General features: G+C 41.6%; 2 protein-coding genes across 4 annotated transcripts in view; one reads left to right on the forward strand and one right to left on the reverse strand.

The window, feature by feature from the left end:
- Positions 1-7,278, forward strand: part of plpp1a (phospholipid phosphatase 1a) — an 11,926-nt gene extending 4,648 nt beyond the window's left edge. Inside the window, exons 2-6 of one of the 2 annotated variants that reach the window (XM_031860051.1) lie at positions 126-277; positions 1,653-1,933; positions 3,686-3,743; positions 4,897-5,073; positions 5,943-7,278. In XM_031860051.1, the coding sequence (XP_031715911.1) occupies positions 126-277; positions 1,653-1,933; positions 3,686-3,743; positions 4,897-5,073; positions 5,943-6,059 (785 nt within the window). In that variant the 3' untranslated portion in view covers positions 6,060-7,278. The remainder of the gene's footprint in view (positions 1-125; positions 278-1,652; positions 1,934-3,685; positions 3,744-4,896; positions 5,074-5,942) is intronic. The other variant, XM_031860049.1, reaches the window with a different exon arrangement.
- Positions 7,279-7,956: 678 nt separating this feature from the next.
- The window catches only part of mtrex (Mtr4 exosome RNA helicase), a 16,629-nt gene continuing 3,428 nt past the window's right edge, over positions 7,957-21,157 (reverse strand). Inside the window, exons 10-27 of one of the 2 annotated variants that reach the window (XM_031860047.1) lie at positions 20,980-21,097; positions 20,733-20,864; positions 18,094-18,173; positions 17,573-17,683; positions 16,725-16,826; positions 15,556-15,681; positions 14,824-14,974; positions 14,318-14,490; positions 14,168-14,236; positions 13,946-14,071; positions 13,746-13,856; positions 13,460-13,648; positions 12,148-12,311; positions 11,196-11,301; positions 10,603-10,659; positions 10,347-10,509; positions 9,510-9,614; positions 7,963-9,092 (exon numbers count right to left, since the gene is read on the reverse strand). In XM_031860047.1, coding sequence (XP_031715907.1) covers positions 9,040-9,092; positions 9,510-9,614; positions 10,347-10,509; positions 10,603-10,659; positions 11,196-11,301; positions 12,148-12,311; positions 13,460-13,648; positions 13,746-13,856; positions 13,946-14,071; positions 14,168-14,236; positions 14,318-14,490; positions 14,824-14,974; positions 15,556-15,681; positions 16,725-16,826; positions 17,573-17,683; positions 18,094-18,173; positions 20,733-20,864; positions 20,980-21,097 — 2,136 coding nt within the window. In that variant the 3' untranslated portion in view covers positions 7,963-9,039. Of the gene's footprint in view, positions 9,093-9,509; positions 9,615-10,346; positions 10,510-10,602; positions 10,660-11,195; positions 11,302-12,147; positions 12,312-13,459; positions 13,649-13,745; positions 13,857-13,945; positions 14,072-14,167; positions 14,237-14,317; positions 14,491-14,823; positions 14,975-15,555; positions 15,682-16,724; positions 16,827-17,572; positions 17,684-18,093; positions 18,174-20,732; positions 20,865-20,979; positions 21,098-21,157 lie in introns of both variants that reach the window. The other variant, XM_031860048.1, reaches the window with a different exon arrangement.

Raw genomic sequence — 21,157 nt, forward strand, 5'->3', positions numbered from 1 at the left:
CTAACATGGCTGCTGTCTCCTCCAGGTGCATCATGGGTAGGATGTTCTAAGGGCCCAGTGACATGTTCTTGTAACCTGAATTTTGTTCCCTTTTTGTTTTTTCTCTCGTTGCCTCTCTGCTATAGCTGGAATTCCATTTGTAATACTCACATTGCAACACAGTCCTTTCCGCCGGGGCTTTTTCTGTAATGATGATTCAATCAAGTACCCCCTTAAAGAAGACACCATTTCCTATCAGTTGTTAGGAGGGGTTATGATTCCCGTCACAATACTCACTGTAAGTGCATCTGTTTTGTTTTCTGCTAACGGTTCTCTATTTGACTTGTCTTTCATGTGCAGCTGATCTGTATCCTCTTTAACACCCCGAACTTCTCTCTTCTCTCTTAAGTACTTGATTCTCTAATACTCTAGTGTGTTTTTAATTGCTTGCGTCAGCCACCACTAAGTCACCAACTGTGACTTAACTTGCTAACTGCATGTTGTAGAAAATGTTTTTCTCCAAACTGCAATATTTGAAGATGAAAATAGAAGGGTGACCTGAGGTGAACCTTTACTTTGAAACTCGGCAGCCCTAAATTATTCTGCAGCCGCCCCAACAGTCTGCAGAACGACCGTAAATATGACAGATGTGAAACTCTTCACCAGCGACACAGCGGTGACTTCGGTCATTCGATGCTGAATGGAATTGAAAAAAACGTGACAACTCTCAAAGGGCAAAGTGTCTCAGTCAGTTCAGTGTATAACCTGAGAAGGTATCTTTTTACTGAACACTTAAAGTTTTACAAAAAGGTTCCATACTGCATCTCACCTATGTATTCATTTACATTCTTTAGATGCAGTAAGTTAGCTTAAAGCAGCTTTATGAAGAACAGACTCCTTTAATCTTCAGTGAGCCATCGACGGGAGCTTTTAAAGTTAACAGAGCAGAAGCGACACCAGCTTTTTAAGCCCACTGAAATCTTTTGACGATGAACAAACACGTGCACTTCTGACGTGTTTAATACAGTATGAACGCATGCGTACAAGCTCCAAAATCTCTTACTGTGAGATCTAAAAATATCTAATAATTAGATCAAACTAAATGTATATTATTTTAAGTGGACATCATCCTGTGGCCAATCATATTTTACAACATTATGTGTTATATTTTTGTCAGATGAGCATTCCTCTGTCGTGTTATAGAGATTGTATTTAAAGGAATTGTTTGACACTTTTAGAAATAATGCTCATATCTGCCCGTTATATGAAGCTACAGCCAGCAGATGATTAGCTTAGCTTAGCAGAAAGGCCTCTGTCCAAAGTTTAACCAGCTCCTCTAAAGCTCGGTAATTGACACGTAGTTCAATAACTGAAGTGGTGCAGGTACCTTGACTTCATGAGGAAAGCATTCACCATACATTCTTTAGTCTTTATGCTAAGCTAAGCTAACTGGCTGCTGGTGGTAGTAGTTATTTAGCATACAGACATTAGAGTCATACTGATCCCAAAAGGTCAAACTATTCCTTTAAACACTATTGCACAGGGATTAGGGAATATTTTAGGCTCTGGAGTGGATTTCATTCAGTTGCATCTTTCATTTTCATTTGTAGTTTTTTGTATTTCTGTACAAATCTCTAACTCTGTATCCTGTCCTCCCCCCCCTCCCCTTACAGATGATATTTGGCGAGTGCCTTTCAGTTTATCTAAAGCGCATCAAATCCAAATCTTCTTTCGGCAGCCACATTTCCTCTGTTTACAAAGCCATCGGCACGTTCCTCTTTGGCGCCGCGATGAGCCAGTCTCTGACCGACATAGCCAAGTACTCCATCGGCCGTCTCAGGCCGCACTTCCTGGATGTGTGCAGACCTGATTGGAAGTTTATCAACTGCTCATCGGGGGCGTATATTGAGGAGTTCACCTGCAATGGAGACGAGAAGATGGTCAATGAGGGCAGGTACGTATCGCTTTACCTCAGAACTTGGACATGGACGGATGAATCAACCAGCAACTTATTCTGATTATGGATCGATTGTTTTAGTCATTTTCCAACATTTTCTGGTTCCACTTTTTGGAATGTGAGGATTTTTCTCAAAATAGATGCGGAAGATTGTAACAACAGTTTTCACTCACTTAACCTTTTTATAGACATATTAACTAATGATTTCAGATGCTTGCTGTTGAAATGAGCCCCTCATTTAAATTTGCAGCTCCCTGGGTTTTTGTTTGTTGCCCAACAGATTAGTGAAATCTCACTCTAAACCTCTATTCACTCCATTGTTTTGCAACACGCAACAAGTACAGAGGGCAAAGGTTAGATGTGTCACTGAACAACCTACGAATACTTAGTTGATTAATGACGGCAATGGAAGGACTGTTATGGCATAACATTGTGAAGTTGTGCAACTTTTTAGTTTCTGGTCAATATCTGCACACGGATGATGTAAAGGTAAGAAGACCAGAAGGATTGAATAATATACCAGGAATGTAGAGCTTGTTTGTGTCCGTTATCAGCTCAGAGCAGAAGGAAGCATAGTGGGCGGGGAGGATATCCACTTCTCATTCTGATGAAGGCACAAGCACCAAGACCTCTGTAATTATAGAAGCAGTGACGTCAGCTGTGCAGATTGTACCAGCACTATGGGCTGTGAGATACTTTCTATTCTATTCTATTCAGTTCTACTTGACTTAAAGGTAAAGTAGGTTGTTCTGCTTAAAAGTTAGTGTTTTTGTTTTCTGTGTCTTCTCTCGAACAGCCAGTTTCCCCCGAGCTGAGACGAAAGGTTTATTCTAATGTAGTATAATGAGACAAAATGTATCAGCAGGTTCAAATGAGGATCCAGTAAGGACGTTTTTGTCTTTCCAACGTGTGTGTGTGTGTGTGTGTGTGTGTGTGTGTGTGTGTGGGTGTGGGTGGTTGGGGTGGCCTGCTAGTCTCTAATGGAGAAAATGAGCAGGAGAGGACAGAGCATGTCGTGCAGCCTGCTCAGGATCATCTTACTGTAATATGATTCTTCTTTGGCTTAGTTTCATTTCCCGAGGAGAGAAATGTATTTGTTTGCTTTTGAGAGAAAGCCCAACTTTAGGCTCTCAATGCTTGAGAGTGTGATTTAAAAAACAGACCAGTAAGGAAAGGGACACCATTTTTGAATCCCAATGGATTCTGTTCATATAGAGTGGAGCCCTCACAGGCTCGGACCATCCTGCAGTTTTAATGCGATGCCACAGAAGATGTAGAGAGGTCGGCATTATTATTTCATTTGCCAGTTGGGGTTTCTAACCACGTTCCTTTGTGATCGTCCACTAACAACACTGTTGGTGCTGAAACAATAAGTAGAATAAATACTGATTTCAGCTTCTTAGAGATTTGAGGATTTTCTGCTTCACTGCTGTTACTCGTGTTACATTTACAAAGCAAGCCAGCTGAAGCCACACAGCTTTGTGACGGACATTGTTTTCCTTTTGTCTGAAATTTGACAGACTATAGCTGCTGTATAACCATTCATGTCCCCGACTGCAACCAACTCACGTAGTCAGTAGGGCTGGGCGATAATTCAAACTCCCAATACGGTTGTGCCAGGATGATGTTTGTGTGTCTGACTAATGAATAATACAACAACATCTCTAAGTGTCTTCACATTTGTTTTGTCTTTTAATTATTTAAGCACATGGCAAAGTGTTGAGCAATGCTTTTGTCTCTCCGTTGCAGGCTGTCCTTCTACTCCGGCCACTCCTCTTTTTCCATGTACTGCATGCTGTTCCTGGCTGTAAGTACTGAAACTAGTTACACACTGACTTGCAATCATTATTCACTGGAGCATTGTCTTCAGAGGAAGTTCTTCAACCAATTATTGTGAACAATATATCTTTTTTTTAATCATTTGCTGTCATGTAAACTGGCACATCAAGCTCCTAAACAGAATGCGATGGTCATATTAATAACTCAAGCTTAAAGGAATAGTTTGACATTTTTTTGAAATACTGTTATTTTCTGAGATAGAAGAAGCAGCCTAGCTGTTTCCCCGTTTCCAGTCTTTATGCTACGCTAGGCTAACGGCCTCCTACGTGGCTGTAGCCTTTAATTTAACAGACATGAATGCTATGGATCTTCTCATTGACCTCTCGGTAAAGGCGACTAATGAGTATATTTCCCAAGATGCCAAAATATCGCTTCAAACTGCAGCGCTTGGAGATTTCTTTAATCCGCCTTTGATGACAGTTGTCCTGCTCAGAGGAGCATCCGTGGACCCTCTGTTGTGTTTGTCCAGAGCTGATTTTACTGCCTAGCCCTGCTAAACTTTACCGGCTGCTGATTCATTCAACACCAGCAGATATAAATAGATGCAGGGACAAAGTCCTGGCACCAACGTAGCGCTCCCGCTCCCTCTTCTTTGAGTGGAAATCCAAGTATGAGCAACAGCAGCTGACATTTAAACGTTGACCTACAAATCCAGGGAGTGTTTTATTTTGTGTGCTCCCACAGTTAAAGGACAGCGTTTGCGTAGTTTTAGTGTTACAGGAAGAGCAACATGGATCTGGATAAACTTGTTTGTCCTCGATTTGAAACGACAACAACAAAAAAAGAAAAGATGCCTGTTTTCAATACAAACACAAGTTTTGAACACGGCGTTCAGCTGGACAGAGATAATGTTTGACTGATTACTTGTATCAGTTGATTGTTTTAAGGTCAGTTTGACAAAGTGAAATGTGGCCTGCTGGAGATTTCTAATAATGATAATAATCTAATAACTTAAGAAGATGTTTGTTTAAAACATGATATATTTATCTCTGGTGTGGTCAGGCAAATGGAAATACACTGAGTCATCTTTAAATCCCTGCAGCTCGCTTTCCTACCACTCACACAGTAATGCTGCGTACGACACTGATCATCCAACAGTCCTTTTGCTGCGTCTCTTTCAGCTCTACCTGCAGGCCCGACTCCAGGCTGATTGGGCGAGGCTGTTGAGACCCACGATCCAGTTTTTCCTGATTGCTGCCTCGGTGTTTACAGGATTGTCGAGGGTGTCTGATTATAAGCATCACTGGAGCGATGTGCTGACGGGACTCCTGCAGGGGGCTCTCATGGCTATCCTGGTGGTAAGTGATGGGTCTTAAGCTTTTTTATATATATGCAAGTTTGCTTTCTTTTCTTTTCTTTTTTTATTCATTTGGGGGCATTATCTGCCTTTTTATTAGATGCACACGCTCATATCTATCAGTGAAATATGAAACCAGGAGATGTTTGTCTTGGCATAGCATGAACACCGGATGGAGGGTGGAAACTGCTCGCATAGCTCTGTGTGCATGATCTGCTCAGTGTGGCATTTAGAGGCAAAACACACACTTCCATCAATCTCTCATGTGAGATAACTGTGGCAGACAGTTGTGTGTCCATGTAGGACTGCATCTCTCACAATAAGCAGCCAATTGAATAAAATAGTTTCCAATGCCTTTGATGCACGACCACAGCTATGAATGGGGCAACAGGATATTTCAAATATTATTTATCATTACGCACGACTGTCTGTTTGGTGTCCATGGCACAAATTCATCACATACCTGTACCTGTGAAGTTAGCTATGACTTTTTTATGGCATTTTTATGACATGCTATATAATGACTTTCATATTCCCTTTTTTTGTGACCTACTATATAATGATTTTTTTTATGACTTACTGTATTATGAAATGTATTCTGCTATGACATTGAAAGAACCAGGATAGCTGTTTCCAGTCTTTATGCTGAGCCAAATATCTCCTGGATGTAACTTCATATTTATCATACAAATATGATTTTCATCTGACTCTCTGCAAGAAAGGTGAATGCATATTTCCCAAATTACAAATTAAAGGTATTAATTTTCCCATCAGGATGTTTTTTGTTTTAAACAAAGCACAGGTGTAAATCGTTAACCCAAACACTCATCTATGCCTTTTCTTTTCACATTCTCTTCCTGTATCTTGCAGGTCTTCTGCGTGTCTGACTTTTTCAAGCCACGCGTAGATGTCCGTAAAGATGTCGACATGCCACACACAACCCTGCAGGAGACAACAAATGGAAACCACTTTGAGAGTCCCAACTAAGCTGAGACAAGAGGAGGAGGACGACCCCTCTCTGCTCTGCCCAGATGCACACCCAGGATCCCAGCTCTCTAGCCTTTCATCTCACACTAATTCTCATCCGATACCCCCGCATGGATTTACATTTGGTTCTTACCTCAAGTCAGCCAGTGGATGACTATGCATCGGGCCTGTTCAGATTTTAAGACTTTTATCATTTTTCTCCACCTTTTTGAAGGAACGGGGTGACAACCTGTCCAAGGCTTGTAGATATGCCTAAGTGACTGAGATAGATGTAGGTTAGAGGCTAGAGATTCTGTAAAGACAGGAACCATTTAGCATGCATCTATCTACTGAGCTGGTGGGAAGACTTTACTGCTGCACGCGCCCACTAAAGGGTCTGACCACTGCTGGGAGAGAGAGAGAGGGAGAGGAGGGTTGGAAACCTGTGAATGTAACCTTGCTTTGTGCTTTTCCTGACCTGGAGTCAAATCTGCTCAACGATCTGTTTTAGGATCAGTTTCTAGGTGGACTCCAGCACACCTGAGATGTCTGAGTCTCATAACTTTGCTCCCTTAGGTCCAGTGTTAATTTAGGGGCCATTAATTAGAGGAATGTTTGCCTCTCAAAGCTAGAACGTGCTGGAGACTAAAGCTGATCCTAGACCAGAGGGCAACGCTGCTTCACATCTGGAGCTGCTGACTCCAGGCCACTGCTGCCTTGCTCTCCAGCTGTCTCACCTAATATAGTCGAGGAGGAAGCTTGACTTGAATCATGTTCGGTTAGAGAGTTGAAGAGCAGACGGTCAGTTTTAGTCCCGCGTTGCCTTTACTGGACTGCTGCTGCTGCTGCTGCTATCACAGCTCCCTGTGTATCTAACAACTAATGCAAACATCAAGTGAACAGACAACAATGTACTTTTGTATAATCTGTGTGTAAATAACAAATCATTCAGACTTTTATAGAAAGTAAGAAGTAAAACGTGTACAAATGTCAAAAAAAGGAAAACAAAAGCCATTTTACTTATTACCATGAACAGAAAGGAAACGCAAGTGTTTGTATTATGTCATGAGCCGTCATCAACTTAAAGCATGACTTGTTTACTTTCTCAGCCAGATATATCAAGAATAACGTCTCATTATGAACCACTTTGCTCATGTAAGCGAAAATGATAAAAGCATGAATGTTCAATGTATTCTGACAACGCAGACGCATTCGCCTGAATAAAAAACAATTCTGTTCACAACCGAAGTCATTTATAACGTACAACTCTCACGTGGATGACATGAATCGACATTTCTTTTAACATTTTGGGAATGAACGGCACACTATTTTATGACTTTTCTTAATGACAGTTCATGGCATACTATACAATGACTTCACTTTTATTGTATGCCATGACTTGTTATAGTTTTTACAGCAGGATATATTGTGACCTTTATATATTTTTACAACATATATACTGACTAATACAATGACTTTCGACATGCTATACTTTTTTTAATTTTTCAACATACTATGCTGACTTATTTTTTTAGACACTTTTCTCATGACATGACACTCTAAAAAGAGAAAATGGAGATACCATACTTTTACAGATATGCTATATGACTTATGAACTTTTTTGACATACCATATATGACCTTTTATATTTTTTCAACATGGTATGCTATGAATTTTTTCATTACCTTTTTTTTTTAAAATACTATACTATGACTGATATTTTTTATATTTTATACTGACTTTGTGACATACTGTGCAAGGGCAGTACTATACTTTTACTTTTTCTATGACACTATTATGATTTAGGTTAGCTGTTTCCAGACTTTATGCTAAGATAACTATCTCCTAAATGTAACTTCATATTTATCATATAAACAGTTTTATCAATCTTTTCCTCTGACTCTACAAGAAAATGTTGAACATATGTGACATATCTGACTAGTCTTAAGTTACTGATCGCCCATGAATGATTTTATTATATTTTTTGGAGGGTTGGGAACATTTGAATTGCTTTGTGCTTTCCCTGACCTGGAGTCAATCTCCTCAAGGATCTGATGTAGGATCAGTTTCTAGGTTGTCTCCAACACCCAGAGACACTGTCTGCTGCCTCAGGTCCAGCGTAAATTAAGGAGCCAATTAGAGGAATGTTTGCCTCTCAAAGCTAGAATGTGCTGGAGACTAAAACTGATCCTAGACCAGAGGGCAACACTGCTTCACATCTGGAGCTGCTGACTCCAGGCCAGTGCTGCCTTACTCTCCACCCTCCTAATCTAATATAGTCAAGAAGGAAGCATGACTTGTATCATGTTTGGTTAGAGAGTTGAAGAGTCAGTTTTAGTCTGTGTTGCCTTTGCTGGACTGCTGCTAACACAGCAACCTGTGTATCAAGAACGAGTAGAATCAAGTGAACAGACAATGTAGGTTTTTTTTATAATCTGTATTCAAAAAAACAACACCATACTGAGGTTATTGTAAAAAGTGAAATATGTACAAATGTCTAAAATAAGAAAAAAAAGCAAAAATAAAGCCATTTTACTTCAAATCAACAGAAATTAAGTGATTGTATTATGTCATGTGGCGTCATAAAATTAAAGCATGACTCGTTTACTTTCTCAATCACGTACATCAAAATAACGTCAGATTATGAACCAATTGGCTGATGTAAGCGAAAAATAATGAATGTTCAACGTATTGTCTATACAGAAGCATTGACCTAAAGGAAAAACACTTCCGTTTAATGTCATTTATATATTTAATGGAATTATCACCGTGGATAACACAACTGAACAGGACATTACAAAGTTAAGAAAAAAAAGAAACCGGTCAAAAATTTGAACTGAAGGACATAAATTAAAAGCCCATTTAACATTTAATCTGTGGGAAAAATGTGAGACTAAAACAAAAAGAATCGAGGTTCAGGAGATCCATCAGGAGTTAATCAGAACTAAACAGCATTCATCCTCCAGTGCTGCCCGTCGTGTGTTGAAAAGCTGAAAGGTCGTTAAAGGTAGAGACTGGCAGCAAATACGATGTCTCTCTTGATCTTCGTTATTCCTGCAGAGACACGGAAATTAAGAGTTTAATGCATCATTTATAACACATTTGTTTCAGGAGTGTTTAACCTTAACCTTTAGTCCAGAAGAATTTCCTCTTTACAGCCATAAGGATGATGGTGGTATGCTTCATCAAATGGCTGAATCATGTCTCAAACTTACTTAAAAAGGGTCTGGAGCAATCAGGGCATGTTGGTCTAATGATTATTTTCATAATGAATTCATAAAAAAAAAAAGGTAAAAACACAACATCTCAGGTGTGCAGAGGTCTGAGATGACCTCTGCTTATGTCTTGGTTTGTCTAACAAACAACCCAAAGATATTAAGCACATAGAAGAATAAGAAAACCAGCCAATGTTAAAAAGTGGCTTTAACAATCGGCAACTGACTTTCTGGGGATTAACGTGATGTTTCTCACCTTCAGCAAACTTGTTCTCCAGCTCAGTGTTGCCGATGGCTTTGGCTGCAGAGCACATTTGTCTCAGGACTTCTTCCAGGCGGCGCATGCAACGGATGATACTCCCTACAGATACAAATACACAGTGTTCAGTGTGTGGGACTAATGTTATTATTTCATAGTTCAATCTAGCAATAATTCATACAGAACGTTCAATAGCAGAAGAAGGATATCTTGGAGGAATGTAGTTTCACTCCTTGCAGATCCATAGTTGCGCACACACACTCCAGAGTTTCTCAATTAAATGTTACTTTCTCAATACGATGACATGTAATGTTTCACAGCTGAGGTCAGTGTTGGCAGTCAGAGACAGAAACTAGGAGACTGACGGACTTGGGACTGTGTTCAAATCAAACATCACATAATCAATCAATTAGTGAGCCTCTGACAGCCAGCTGCACATGTGATGGTGAAGAAATCAGATTGGTAAAGGCATGTTGTACCTTAGCGGTGGAAGAAGAAGTAAATATACTCAAAGTATTTAAAGTGACAGTACGCGCTTTGCAGAAAAGTGGACCCTGTGACTGATGTACTTCATCACTGACATCATTAGATTGTTATGTTACTGCTCTAGCCGGTTGAGGTGGAGCTAGTTTGAACTTATTATTTTAAAAAAAATAAAAAATCAAAGTCTGGAAATAACTTTAGCTGTCAAATTAATGTCGTAAATAATAAAGTACAACTAAATTGAAATGGTCGAGGTAAGCGCAAGAATGTCAAAAATTGGAATTGTAAAACAGGGAAGTGTGTGTTTTAACTTCCTGTCATCATCGTTGGATATTAATATGACCGGCACACCTTCAAAGACGTCGGTCATCTTGCAGATTTGAGCAAACGTGGCGCCGTTAGCCCAGGCGAACACCACATCCATGAGGTGAGGCTTGAACTGGTTCAGATAAGTCTCCTCGTCCACCTCCAGCTTGGCGTCTGCAGAAACTTTGGCTATGCGCTTCGCACACTCCTGAACACAAACAACAGCGTTCACGATTCCACCAAATCCAAACGCGTATCGATTACAAACAAATTGATTCAGATCATCTTTAGGTCGTCTCACCTGCATCTGTCTCAAGGGAGCTGCTAGTTGTTCGGTCAGTTTTGGCATCTCACTGGCCTGGAGGGCAAAATGACATCATTAACGTTGTGAACATGTGATAGCAAACTCCAAACATTTGTTTTATGTGAAATGTATGTTCTTTGAACTGAATAAAGGCCCACTGGAGAAGAAACCAATTTATTTGCCCAGTCAGATGTTTGTTTGTTTTAGCATTCAACATCAAAATGAGCAGAATTGAGAAATGACGCTTCAAACATTTGATCCTACTTTTCTTTGGTAATAAAACAATTCACTAAGTGTTAGTCAGCTTCAGCTGTCAGCTGGTCTACATTAACAGCTGATGACGAGCCAAAGAAAAGCTTCATTAAACCGTCTCACGCTGGGTTGCCTCATTGAGAGAACGGGCTTCATTAGGAAAGACAAACGCATATCAACCTCAGGTTTCTGTTTCGGTTGCAGAGAGGCCAACAATGCGACGGGAGCTTGAGTGTGTGGGAATGGGAATCAGCCGTTTATCTCAGTGTTCCAGAAAAAGGCTCTACGTCTGTATGGAGAACTAGAGGGTTTGTGGGTTTGTGTGTGTTTGTTCGTACATTCTCCTGGAAGACAAAGCACGACAGCAGGGCGGTGGCTTGTTCCACCGTCAGATCGTTGAAGAGACCGTTGAACACCATCTCCGTCAGCAGGAGCTCGTCAGCACTGGAAGAATTATTGGATGAGATGTTATTACTTTATACTTCCATCTCTTCCCTGTTCTGTTAAAACACTTTAAGCTGCTGCATGAATGTGGCCGGTTGGAGAAGGTAAAGACAGATGCTCTTCATGTTTCAGCCCTGGATACATACAACATTTCACCAAATAAGAAATCCAGAGTTACCGTCCATCTCATCAATAATAGATAAATGGAGGCTATGGGTAGAAGGAGACAAGCCACCGTTAATGCGATGACACCTCACGTAAGATAAATCTGCGTCAAAATAGTAATTTATCGTCGAGGGTTTCACTCGATTTTACCAAGAAATCTGTCCTGCAGATCCTGGAGAACTGGTTATTTCAATATTCTATTAAAATAAAGGTTATAAATTACTAAACGTTAATTATTAAACTAAGTTTAGTCCAGCTGGATGTCTTTTCTGTGCCGTCATCAGCTGCTCAAGAAATAAACTAAGATTTTAAATGAAAATCAGAAAGAAAGCCCCAAACCTCTGCTCCATGAAATCTACTTTACTTCCCTAAACCTCCATTATTATCACATCCTCATGTTTCATTAATTAGCTTATCCACGCAGCAGTTTCACATTCAAGATGGCCGTCAGACAGAGGCTGTACATTGTCTTTTCCCCCCAAAAAACCTGTGTCATCATCAAGTATTTCAGACTAGTGCTTTAATACTGAGAAACATCCACATTCACAGACTACCTTCATCTGTTGGACGGGGCAACGGCCCACCATGATTAACCCAAACACCTCTGCTTTCCTCGTCAGTGTGACTCAGACAGCACTTCCACAGATTGGTCGCTCGGTGTGCGCTCCATCCTTCCCTTACCTGCTAATTTCACAGGCGACCCTTCCTTTCATCTCGATGACATCGGACGGGCTGGCGAAGCCGAGGCGTCGCAGGACTCTCTTCCTGCACTTCAGCTTGTCCATCTGCAGGACGGTCCGAGCTTTCTTCAGCTCTCGCTTGGCCGTTCGGACGTCTGCTGCAATCTAAAACACACAAACGACGTATTGTTAAACCCAATGTACACTTGGAGGAGCTCTTTCAGGGATTCTAGAAAATATTTCACAACTCCCAGATGTTTTGTGCATGAGATCATTTGAAACACTACAATAACTTTCAGAGTGAAGAAGGGGAAGTATTTGAGTTATCTGCCAACAGATGTTCATCTGCCCGCTTATCTGTCCACAATAAAGCCCATTATCAACTTTGAACCTTTACCCCTCAAGATTACAACGCGCCAAAGACGCAATCACATGCACAGAAAGATTTCACCGGCATAGTTCACTGCTCAAAGAACTCAGAGGAGTTACAGCACAACGTCTCCAAACCGGTGGTTGCAGCTTTGGTCTTCATGGCATCAAATGTGTTTCAACTACATCGACCATGATGTGTGGCGTTAGGAAGTTTTAGTGAGTCGAGACTTGCTAAGCAATTAAGGCAGGTGTGGTACGAGTGCTGTAAAGGCTAACGAGGAGGTCAACTGCAGGAATACGATGAAGGATTAGCTGCAGAGAAATGCCCGTAGAGGAGCAGGTTAATCTCTTAAGCTGCCAATCAAACAGAGTTATCCAGTTGAAACTGCACCACATACCTTATCATTGCATAACACACACAAGACCACAGAGTGAGATAAATGTTTACGCAGGTTGTCAAACACGGTCTGGTTTGCTTTCCGAGCTGGGTGTTTTGCCTTTTTAACCTTTCCAAATATGAACCCAATTTAACATTCTGCCCTGATAATTTGGTAAAGCAGAGCACACAGATGCAATAATGTGCATATTATTTGACATATAAATATATATATATGTTTATTTTTCTGCTATGTGACCTAAAAGTAAGGGCGAGGCCCGGGTAGGAGTTACAGCCTTGCTTTCTTCCTGTGTTTCTCTGTAGGAGTATATGTGGCCCGTCTGGCAGGAAAAGACAATGGAAGGTCATTGATTGTAATCCAACAAAAGGTAGCCAATGTAGATAAAAAGGGGAAGATTAAAGTTATTAATATTTCAATGGAACAAACCCTACTGTGTTAACTGTGAATTTAAATGGGCTCATTGCAGTTGGACATTTAGCAGGTTGTTCTACCGGTGACTTTTGACGCTCCCACACACAGAGACGCACATGTACGGTTTCTCACCAGAGCTTTCTTCTCACAGAGGGAATACACAGACTCCAGGTTGGGGTCGCTGTGCAGGGGGTGGGAGTACATGCGGTGCTCAAAGGCCTCCACTTTCTGAATAACTTTCTTCAGTGCAGGATCTTTGATGCCCATGTCGTCTATGGGGTCCAGCAGAGGAACACCATCTGGGAAACGTTTCTGCACCTCCTGCAGAGAAAATGTTTTAAAGGGAAAGAGAGAACTTACGTGATGATGAGTTCCACCAGTTTCATTATCTTTCTTTCAACATGGCTGCCGTTTGTACCTGAATAGACTTGAGCATGAGCTGTCGGTTGTCAAAGGGCCTCAGGTCTTTGGGGATGTAAAGGCGAACTGAGCTGATGGAAGTCAGGAGATGAAGCATCACTGGGACCACCTGGACAAAAACAAAAAGAGAGTTATACTCCCCCTGACTACAGAGACATGCGTGTATGAAATATGCAGATGTGTGCTTGTTGAATCCACCTGCATCTCTCCGGTCTCCCCTGGAGCAGCAGGTTTAGCAGCCTCAGTCGCAGCATCTTTTACACAGTCTTTACTACAGTGGACCAAAACCTCCACCACGTACAGCGGCTCCGAGTCTGTACTGGTCTAAATGAGGAAATGCACATTAGTCACAGCCACATGTAGATGGGATAACGTACGTGTGTGTGTGTGTGTGTGTGTGTGAGACACACACCAACCTACCTTCACATTCGTCTTCTTGCTAAAGTTAACAACAACTCCCCAGCCAAAGTCTGCGTCTTCATTTTTTACCTGACGGATCAAAACGGAGAGCCATTAAATGACGTGTGGAAATGAATAATGTGGTCAAACTGTGAGAGTGTGAAGCTCTACCTTGACAAGCCTCCCGGGCTGCAAGAAGGGCAGGCAGTATTTGGGTTTGTGGGTGAACTCTTGTATCTCTTTACCCAGCTTGGCCAGCTGCTGTCGGATTTTAAAGTAAGTGACCACGCCCTCTTCATTGGGTATCTCAATGCTGTGGTACTGCTCCTCATACTTCTTCATTTCTGCACAGAAAAATCAGGAACGTGATTTGAGTGGAAACTAGAGTCAGGCCACAACAGGAGAGGAAATGAGGTATTAGCGTCTTCCAGTGAAAACATTTCTTTAAGGTTTTCTCCACATCGATCTCTTGACATCTAATAATGAAAGATATCTCAGTTGTGGAATGAAAACAGTCAAAACTGTTTATTTTAGTCTTTAGCATGTGTCAACAAACAGCACCGTGTAACATTTCTAAAATAAAAAAATACAGCTGTTGCTCATCTGTTTCCTCTACAGGTTACTTGCTGATCCAGCATTAAGTGTGCTGTATTAAATATGGATGGAAATATGCTTACTCTCCACAACACCAGGCAAAGCCCTGTAGTGTTGGAACTGGTAGAAGGACTTCTCCAGCATGTACTCCGGGTTGATCTCCTCCACACGCAGCAGGTTGAGCACCATGTTGTAGGTCAGGTGGAAGGCGCTGTTCAAAGGGTCTGCTGAGCCCTGAACAAGGAGACAGAACAAAAACATAAAAAAAAAAGAAATCCTTTCATTATGATGATATACAAACAAACCAACGAACTTTACTAAAAGTGCCAAGAAGGTATGAGGTCTAAATAAATGCTGGCTGAAGTCCCTTTCTTAAAGGAAATACTGAGAGAGATTTAGCAATCACACCCTCCAGACACACGGATATGAAGCGCAGCTTTCTCCAAGGATCCCTGGGAAACAGATTTACATTAACACGACATATTTATAGCAGCTATAAACGTGTCAAATCAAAGACGAGAGGCTGAGTGACTCTGGCTTCGCTGGCACTGTGTGTGTTATTGAGTGTTTGACAGAGCAGCAAACGGCGCGATGATCCATAGACTTAAGAGTCACTTCAGCAATTTCCATTTAATCATTCACACAAATTCTCAGCAAGGCAGCGGGGTGAATTATGTGTTTTATGTGATGGAATAGTTGGACTAGTGTTGGGTTAAAGAATGTGAGGACAGCACTGAAGAGGTTATTCATGACTAGCAATTGGATGCAGACAAATCCCCACAACGTGTACGTAAAAAGCACGGTATCCACGGTACCTTGAGCAGCTGTTTGCCCACAGCTGGACTCATCTTCTCGTCCACCATGAAAATAACAATTCCCCTGTCGTCCATTCCTCTCCTACCGGCTCGCCCGGACATCTGGATGTACTCACCTGATGTAATCTAGACCACATGGAAACACCCACAAGGCAATAAGAAGAAAGACATTCGCTAGTGAACGCTTCGCTCTGTAATATAATGTTTATTTATTGATACGACAAAGAATACTACCAAGAAGAAAAAAAACCAGGAGAGGCAGTGAGAGAATGTACTAAACTAACGCATATTTGAGTGAGAATATAACCAAATATTTTGAAGAATAGACAATGTGTTTAAATCTAGATGATGGAACTGTCTCATGGGGAAGAGACTGAAGCAGATTTCCATCTCTGGGGACTCTTTCTCTGTGTCACACGTGATTCTGATTCAATTCCACATATCTGCTGGTCTCTGGGCAATACACATGCAAAATAAGAAGACTGAAGAAACTATTTTTGTGTTGAAATGATCCGATGCCATGGGGGATCAGCTCTTGATTTGAAACACAGTGCGTTTCAGGAATTCAAATGTGCGAGTGCCTGCGTGGAGCTTTGGCACCATCGGAGGCACCAGATGTTCCTGATGAACCTCTTGGAGAGAAATCTCTCCCCTCTCTCTCTTACACACTCTTCAGCTCTGTGTGAATGTGAGCTGGAAAGCCATGTGTATGAAGTGAAGATGAAGGGTGCTTCTACGTGACGGCAGCTCCAAACACACACACACACACACACAGCTCTTATAAACAATACGTGGCTGTTTATGTGGCGCTGCAAGCCGCGGGGCTCGAGGACCTTATAAAGGCCTCAGAGCAACACACTGTGTGACAACTCCACACTGCACACAGACCAGAGCTGTTGTTTTAAAGAGATAGCACTGTGTATGGGGAGTTTTATCATTTCATTGGTAGAGTAACAAGGAGATTAGCCTCGCACTTTGCCTCAAAAGGCAGAGGAACTCTTCCACGGATGGATTCCTAGCTCACATAAACTACGCTTTTTGGGCTCATCTTTCTCCTTCTGTGTGCTCACAACCACAGCTATTTTTTTTGGATTTGGAGTTCCACGACATAATGTACTTATGACTTATTATGTGACAATAGCAGCGTGCATGTGTGTGTGGGCTCTTACAAAACGGTGATTCTTGCCGTCAAACTTGCGTGCGCTGGTGAAGAGCACGGTGCGAGCCGGCATGTTGATGCCCATGGCGAACGTCTCTGTCGCAAACAGGGCCTGAAAGGAGAATAAAAAGTCAGCATCAAGATAATGTCATCGCAATATTCTGTCGTTTTCAATCCCGCTGAAAAAAGGTCTCCTATGGAGTTTTCTTGGAAACAAACTAACATCTGTTTGCATTCAATGTCTCTTACCAGCAGGCATTGTGTATCTAATGAACATGGTGAATGTGAAAGACATTATTTAAACTCCAAAGAGATAGTACTGTACTGAACGGGGTAATCTTAAACATATGTAGACACATTTAACGAAGGGAAATCTTCAAAAGTGTAAAAGAACTTCAGGGATCGTATTCATAGGTACAAGCCACTGAGGACTAACAAGCCAGACAACTAATAAAGGCTGCTCATCAAAACGCTTCAAGCTCCTGCTCCAATTTTAAAGCATTTCTAATGTTGCGTTGTTTACATTCATGCTTGCTTGCTAGCAGTCTTGTTGGCGTGTTACTTCCACAGATTGCTGATCAGTGGAAGAGCCAAAAATTGGCATCAGGACACAAATACACTGCTCAACCAGTGGTCAAAAACCTTTATTGCTCTTGTACATACAAACAAAAGCAGAGAAGAGTTTTGTATCAATTCTCAACATTAAAACAGTTTATTCTATAACGATGTATTAAACCTAATTTGGTGATAATGTAGGTTGAAGACTCCTTGAGCATCTTTACAAATCAAATCATTGCAGTACCTCTGCGAAGGGATAAATGTAATTTGCTTAAATGTGTGTTGATGAGCATGTTGTACCTTTATCAGGCCTTCAGAGAAAAGGATCTCTATGGTCTCTTTCAGGATGGGCAGCAGGCCTCCATGATGGATTCCGATCCCCCTCTTCAACAGCGGCAGCACATGCTCCACCTGAGGAATACCGAGAGCGTTGACAGACAGATTAGTGTTTGCAGTATTAAGGTTTAGTGACCAGCTGGTTCATACGGTCACAGCCAAAGTCACAGAGAGTGGGAGAGCATGTTGAACCTTCGTAGTGGAAAAGTGTGGGCTATGGTTGGCTTTGCCGTAGTGGTCTACCCACTAACAAGTGTTACTTCAACACGGCTGCTTTTCATACTGTGACTCAGCACAGCACGGTGTTGACATTATGTGTGCAGCCATTTACAGTAAGGCAGTTTAACTGTCTTCTCTTAGCAGAAAATGATTCTGAAGGAGACGCTGAGGTCTTTTTTTTCTGGTCTTTTCTGTGAAAGCAACGTGGCTGGTTATTAAAAACCTCCGGCGCGTTGTGAGGAGTGCGAGAGTTCAGTCCTCCTCACCTGAGGGAGTTTCTTGTCTTCGTCAGAAAGACAGTCCACTGCGTTGTTGAAAACTTCCTCCACCAGACGCTTCTCGTCCTCTGGAACAAACAAACGGTGCATCAAACAAATGTCTCCCCGTAGCTGTTCATAAAACTATCTAAATATTATCACAAAGCAATTTCTCACATCCTTAAGCTGCGTGTCTCAACTACTCCTCAAAATAAATGTTTGGAAAGCTGTTGAAGGCTGCCGCATGTTTAACTAACACTATATTACTGTAATCTGTTGGATATGAATGTACCAACGGTTTGCTGTGGCTGGGTGGCTCTCTCTGTCTCCTAGTCACAGGTCATTTGTTATTCATGAAACCATTCTTGGAAAGTGTCCCTCTTATGAGCCGGTGTTATTCAGAAACTTGGGACTTCGACGAAGTCCGATGAGGGACTTATTTTAATGGTTTAATAACAAAGCAATACCACAGACAAACACACACTGGGGCCAATGTAAAAGAATATATAGCTACATTGCCTAAGCTAGATCCATGGCCAGTAAAACAGCCAGATAGGAAGAACATGTAACAGCCAAAACCCCACTTTAAATCATACAGAATCATATAGATGTTGCTAGAGCCAAGTGTCTAATAAACCTCCCCTAGAGGCTGCAAACACACTAAGACGTGCTTCAGAGCCATTGTAGCAACAAGCCAGAAGTCTCACTTTTTGGGACACGAGGGAGGCTCAAAGAATATCCGAAAAGGAAACAGTTTAACCTCTGAGGAGTGCGATTGTACACAATACATTCTATGGCATTCAGAATTTTGATGTTTCTTATGTACACATAGAAACAACATTCTGATGATTGTAAAAGAAAAGCCAAAGGGTCACCAAGACATTAGGGTACTTCTATCCGCCACAGCAAACTTCATCGCTGGAGTTCTTCCTTTGAGTCGATAAACGATCCTCTGTGGAGCACAACGATCTAAAGCAAACTCGCAACCGGTAACTGCTGAGGTATTTGGCTCTGGACCGGAGTGACTTCATCACCCTCAGGCTCTTCTTATTAGTGGCAAAAACAACTATAATGCTGCTGTTCAACCAAAAAGAACACCGCTGTCAGCATCCCAACAACACAGTCTGCCTTTGTGTCCACCTGTCTTAGCATGAAGCGACCGAATTTGTCTGCTTGATGCTGCAGCTCTGCATTGGGTCAGTTGGTTTGTGATTCGGCACCAGCCGGTCCCCTGACTCCAACACAGATCTGCCCAGAAACTGTGTGTCACAGCACAAAGCAGGAGGGAGGGGCTCTGTCTTTAGTGTTCATAAAAACAGACCGAGAAGAATATATAGGACGAAAGAGAACGCTAAATAGAAAAAAGGTAAAAGAAAGAGGATGGGGGATGGTTAGTAGCTGGTTGGCAATAAGAGGCCAGCCACATGGCTCCCTCTCCTCATTATAACCCACCTACGCACCCAAACAAAGGAGCTCCATAACACCAACAACCTGCCTGCAAACATGCTGGTTAAACAATCTGCCTTCTCCACTGATTGCTAAGACAGGAATGGTCCCTTGAGTTTCTAAATGACAGACGTAAAGAAAGAAACGCACACGCATCGTTTTGAAACTGATGCTTAAGTAATTATTTTCTGTAGCTATAAAAAAAAAAAAAAAAACATCACATTCCGTTATGTGGATTCAAATGTCAAAGCAATATTTATACTCCTTTACCAATCCGATTATTGTATTTCAACGTTTTTCCTCGATCAAGTTAAATGTTCTTCTGTCTAATGAAATTATCCGAGTGCTCTTGCTGGGTATCATGTGCTTCATTTTCTAAGAAAAACATTCTGTTCAAGAAAACTCTCAAAAACATGAAACAGTTGGCAAAACTTGGCAGCATTGACAAAAAAAAAAAAAAAAGTTAAATAAACCTAATTTATGAAAATGTCAACATGGAGGCAAAACAAACTAAGATGAGGGAGAAACAGAACCAAAGAATGACTTCATACGCATGTTTTGTTTCACTGAAAAAGCCTGAAGCAGGTGGATGTGAGCCAAGCTCGATCTACTGCTGGATGATCTCCCACCGCGCAGAGTTTTGTCCTCATGAGGCAACTTCACTTATCCAGTGGAGCAAACAGCTGCACCAGCTGTGCAGACACAATACGCCACATTCATGGCACTCGCTCAGTGGGGAGGATTCACTCGGCTCCACTTGCCAACGATTTAGCATTTTGGTGAGGGGTTTCGCTCGCCCGGTTTCAGCTCAGATATAACCACAGATATAATCATTGTTCAACGTGCTAACAGTGTGACTTTATATCTGACGGGAAAATACAGCCCACAATAAAAACAATGTGGTTTAGTTGAGCTTATCAGAGGGATATTAAATCAAGGAGACATTTGATTATTTACTACTGGCCAAATAAACAGGTAGGAATTAATTGAATCTGCCATAATAGATGTCACCCAAAGACATTGAGTTTACTATCATGTCGCTGGACTATTAAATACTCAAACTAAAGAACTTCTTGCAGGAGTATTACATAGTCATGCTTGACTTGCTGAACTACCACTCTTGTTGCAAAGCATAGGTTTGTCGAGAAACAAATTACAAGCACAAAAGTTGTGATAAAAGCACACCTGTATAGTACACACACCTCTGTTAAAGTCCAGCTTGGCCACCTGCAGAGCGTAGGCCTCACATTCTTTCTTGCTGAAGCTGAAAATGATGACGGGCTGGAAGTTTCTCTCCATGATCATCTTTACTATCTTGAACACGCTGGACGGCCCTGAGGAAACCATTCATGAGAGCACACATGAATGAATGAATGAATAAATAAATACTGGTGCAAATGATTGAATTTAAGATGTTTACACATTTCCATCTTATAAACCGACACACACCTCTAGTGCCTCCTTTCCGCCCTCTCGGGTCCCACTTGCCCCCTCCGCTGCCCCCAGAATCCCCTGCATCTCTCAGCACCTGCATGGCTGTGTTGAAATTGTCATCTCTGAAGTCTCCCTGAAGAAAAGCAACACACACACACACACACACACACACACACACACACACACACACACA

Source organism: Anarrhichthys ocellatus, unplaced genomic scaffold (genome assembly GCF_004355925.1).
Source record: "Anarrhichthys ocellatus isolate YVR2014 unplaced genomic scaffold, GSC_Weel_1.0 scaffold23, whole genome shotgun sequence".
In the NCBI taxonomy this organism is placed as follows: domain Eukaryota; kingdom Metazoa; phylum Chordata; class Actinopteri; order Perciformes; family Anarhichadidae; genus Anarrhichthys; species Anarrhichthys ocellatus.